At 34.3% G+C, this 3,500-nt stretch overlaps 1 protein-coding gene across 1 annotated transcript; it reads left to right on the top strand.

The window, feature by feature from the left end:
• The first annotated feature begins 441 nt into the window (after positions 1 to 441).
• On the top strand, positions 442 to 3,258 carry LOC135150435 (uncharacterized). Its single transcript, XM_064086731.1, has 2 exons — positions 442 to 1,386; positions 2,719 to 3,258. The coding sequence occupies exons 1-2, from the start codon at positions 442 to 444 to the stop codon at positions 3,256 to 3,258; spliced, it is 1,485 nt and encodes a 494-aa protein (XP_063942801.1).
• The last annotated feature ends 242 nt before the right edge of the window (positions 3,259 to 3,500 follow it).

The raw sequence follows: 3,500 nt of genomic DNA, 5'->3' as shown, positions 1-3,500 counted from the left end.
TTAAATTGGTGATTAAGCTATTCAACCCCCCCTTCTAGCTTAATTAACCTCGTATCGGACCTAACAATTGATATCAGAGCAGTTACTTTTAAACGTGCTATTTGAGATTACAAGCACAAGATAAAGTAGATCCGACATGGCTTATATAAACGCCATTGGATGTAGTGAAGGTCTCTCAAATTCTAGACCTCCTCTATTTGATGGTACAAACTTTGCTACTTGGAAAATGAGATTTAGAATATATGCAAGATCTCAAGGAGTCAAAGTTTGGATGGCCATAGAAGATGGTACAATTATTCCGAGTAAAATTGTCGACGATGTTACTATCGAAAAGAAAGTAAGTGAATATACTCACGAAGAAGAAGATAGAATGAATATCGCCGCAGTGCACTTGCAGAAAAAGAGTACAAATGAGTAAACAATTGCAAGTCGGCACAAGAAATGTGGAACAAATTAGTGGTAACTTATGAAGGTACTACGGATATAAAAGACTCTCGAATGGATACTTTGATCCAAGAATACGAGAACTTTAAACTCCAAGATGGAGAAAATATCATCGATATGGAAACAAGATTTACTCGTATAATCGATGAATTATCTCAACTCGGGAAGAACTATACTCAAAATGAAAAGAATCATCGGGTTCTTAAATCTCTCCCTCCGAGTTCGAAAGTTAACGTCACTACTATTAAAGAGATGCATAATCTCAATGACTATCACATCGATAATCTATTCGGAAACCTTCGTGCTTACGAGGAAGATAATGTTCCGGATATTGTTGTTCCCAAAGTGGAAGACAAGAAGAAGAATATGACATTAAAATCCATATTAATCGATGAAGATGAAAATGATGAAGATTTAAATGAGGAAATTCAAAATCTCGATGAAAGCGAAATTGCCTTACTAACGAGACAACTTCGTCATGTGCTTCAAAGTAAAGCTCAAAGGTACGGAAAAGGCTTCCTTAAATCAAATAACCAACAAAGAGTTTTTAACTCTAATGGAAGGCCTAATTACTCTCAAAATTATTCTCCTAACTATAAGAGTAATTTTCCTACCAACTCGGGCTATAAAGGCAAAAATAACCAAAGTCCGAATGGCTATAATAATGCCATCACGGGCAACAATAATAATTACACTCCTCCAAAACCAAAAGAACAAAATCCGGAGGAAACACAATATGTGTGTTTCGAGTGTAAACAACCGGGTCACTATGAACGAGAATGTCCTAAACTCTCTAAAGGTCGAATTCTCGTGGCTGAAAACGGTTGGGATTTAAGTGAAGATGAGGAATCTCCCGAAGCAAGTGAAGAAGTGGTTAATCTATGTTTGATGGCAATCGAGGATGCTTCTACATCAACGAATATCTCCACTACTAACCAAGAGGTAAGTTCCTCTTCACCAATTTTAGTTGATATTCCTTTACTTAAACTCTCTAGTTTGAATTTATTAAATATGGAAAAAGGTGAGTTGATCAAGCTATTAGTGGAAGTAAATACTCGTTATGATTATCTTGATCAATTGTTCCTCACTACTTGGTCCGAGAAAGAAAAGCTTGAAGATATATATATCAAACTCAACAAAAAGAGTTTTCTTGGATAAAGGAATCAAAATTTAAACTTGAAGAAGAAATGGTAAATCTTCAAGATTCCTTTATAAAATCCAAAGATGCAATTACAAAGTTGGAAATTGAGAACGTTTCCTTGATATTAGAAACGGAAGAAACAAAAGATGAGAAGCTTCAATTAAATTGAAATATTCAAAAGCTTCATGTTGATCTATTAAATTTAAAAACCCAAAATTAGTCACTAACTCAAGAAAAATCAACTGCGAGTTATCTAAAAGATAGTCTCGAAACTGAAATTGCTCGAATCCTTGAAGAAAAAGAAAAAGAGTTCAAAATAGAAACTCACAAAATCAAGGATGAACATTCCAACATCTTAGCACAATGCAAAGATCAAGAAAGAATTTTAAATGCTAAGATTGACGCCTTAATCAATGATAAAAATGATCTTGAACGAACGATTCAACGATTTACAAAAGGCAATGAAATGTTGGATAGAATGGTACATTCTAAAATATCCTATAATCATGAAGGATTGGTATATGATAAAAATGCTCGAAGAAAGAGTAGTGTTCAACCAAAGGAACGAATCTTTCAAAAAGCTTCTAGTTCACCTACACTAAAATGTTCATATTGCAATAAAAATGGACATGACGTTCAAAATTGCAAATTCAAGAATGGTGAATTTAAGGGGAAGCATATATGGGTTTCGTAAAGGAACAAAACAAAATCCCAAGGTTGAAAAATATGTACCATACAAAAATGTTCCTAATGAGCAAAGGCAACCAAGATTTAATTATCATCAAAAGCCTATACCGTTTCAATACAAAGATACAAGGAACAACATATTTCCAAATGGTCAATCATCCAGGAATTATCATGTATCAAGTCATGATTTTTATTCTCAAAATACAATGCGTTATCCAAATAATAGAAATCATGTGTATCAATATGCAAATTCTCATAAATATGATTCGAGAGATACACGGTACTATAATAACTCAAGATATCAAGGAAGGAACAATGCACCTAGAAATGAATATGCTACAAGAAATGTTCTTCCTACTTCAAACCCTTATCTTTATTATGAAGTACTAACCCCAGGACCCTCAAGACAAAAGGGTACCTATAAATTTAATTGATTTATTTTGTAGGAATGCCTTGTTGCTAAGCAAAACATGTGGTACCTCGATAGTGGTTGTTCAAGGCACATGACGGGAAACAAATCTCTTTTGAACGACATTAAAAAGGTAACCGCAGGAGTTGTCACGTTTGGAGATAGCAGCAAAGGTAATATTATTGGCATTGGGGATATTGGAAATGAACATTTTAAGATTGCCAATGTGCAACTAGTTACGGGACTTAAGTATAACCTACTTTCGATAAGTCAATTGTGCGATAATGGTTATAAGGTAATTTTCTATCCATCTCATTGTTCGATTCTTAATAAGGATGGAAAATTAGTCCTTACTTGTCCTCGTAGTAAAAATGTGTATACTTGTGATATAAGCAAGCACAATAATGTATGTCTAATCACTACTCAAGATGATCCTTGGTTATGGCATCGAAGATTAGGACATGCTAATATGAAGTTGATTAAGAATATATCAACGAATGATCATGTTCGAGGTATACCAAAGTTGAATTACCAAAAGATCATACTTGTGAGGCTTGTGAAATTGGCAAGCAAATAAGGGCATCTCACAAAGCTAAATTCATGGTATCTACCTCTAGACCTCTCGAGCTATTACATATGGACTTGGTTGGTCCGGTACCCGTACAAAGTCTCGGAGGATGTTCTTATACTTTGGTTATTGTTGATGATTTTTCATGATATACGTGAACGGAATTTCTCAAAGCCAAAAGTGATGCTTTCGAGTCTTTCTCGTCTTTGTGCAAAAAGATTCAAAATCAACAAAATAATACCATAGTCTAT

Source organism: Daucus carota, chromosome 2, assembly GCF_001625215.2.
Source record: "Daucus carota subsp. sativus chromosome 2, DH1 v3.0, whole genome shotgun sequence".
Lineage (NCBI taxonomy): Eukaryota > Viridiplantae > Streptophyta > Magnoliopsida > Apiales > Apiaceae > Daucus > Daucus carota.
This window is presented reverse-complemented; position numbering and strand designations above follow the sequence as displayed.

What these genes read in the sequence shown, in the direction of transcription:
- LOC135150435 (XM_064086731.1), top strand. Translation starts at nt 442, where the DNA reads ATGTGGAACAAATTAGTGGTAACTTATGAAGGTACTACGGATATAAAA. An exon ending in TCTCCACTACTAACCAAGAG is followed by an intron (nt 1,387 to 2,718) that starts GTAAGTTCCTCT and finishes TTTATTTTGTAG; the next exon opens with GAATGCCTTGTTGCTAAGCA.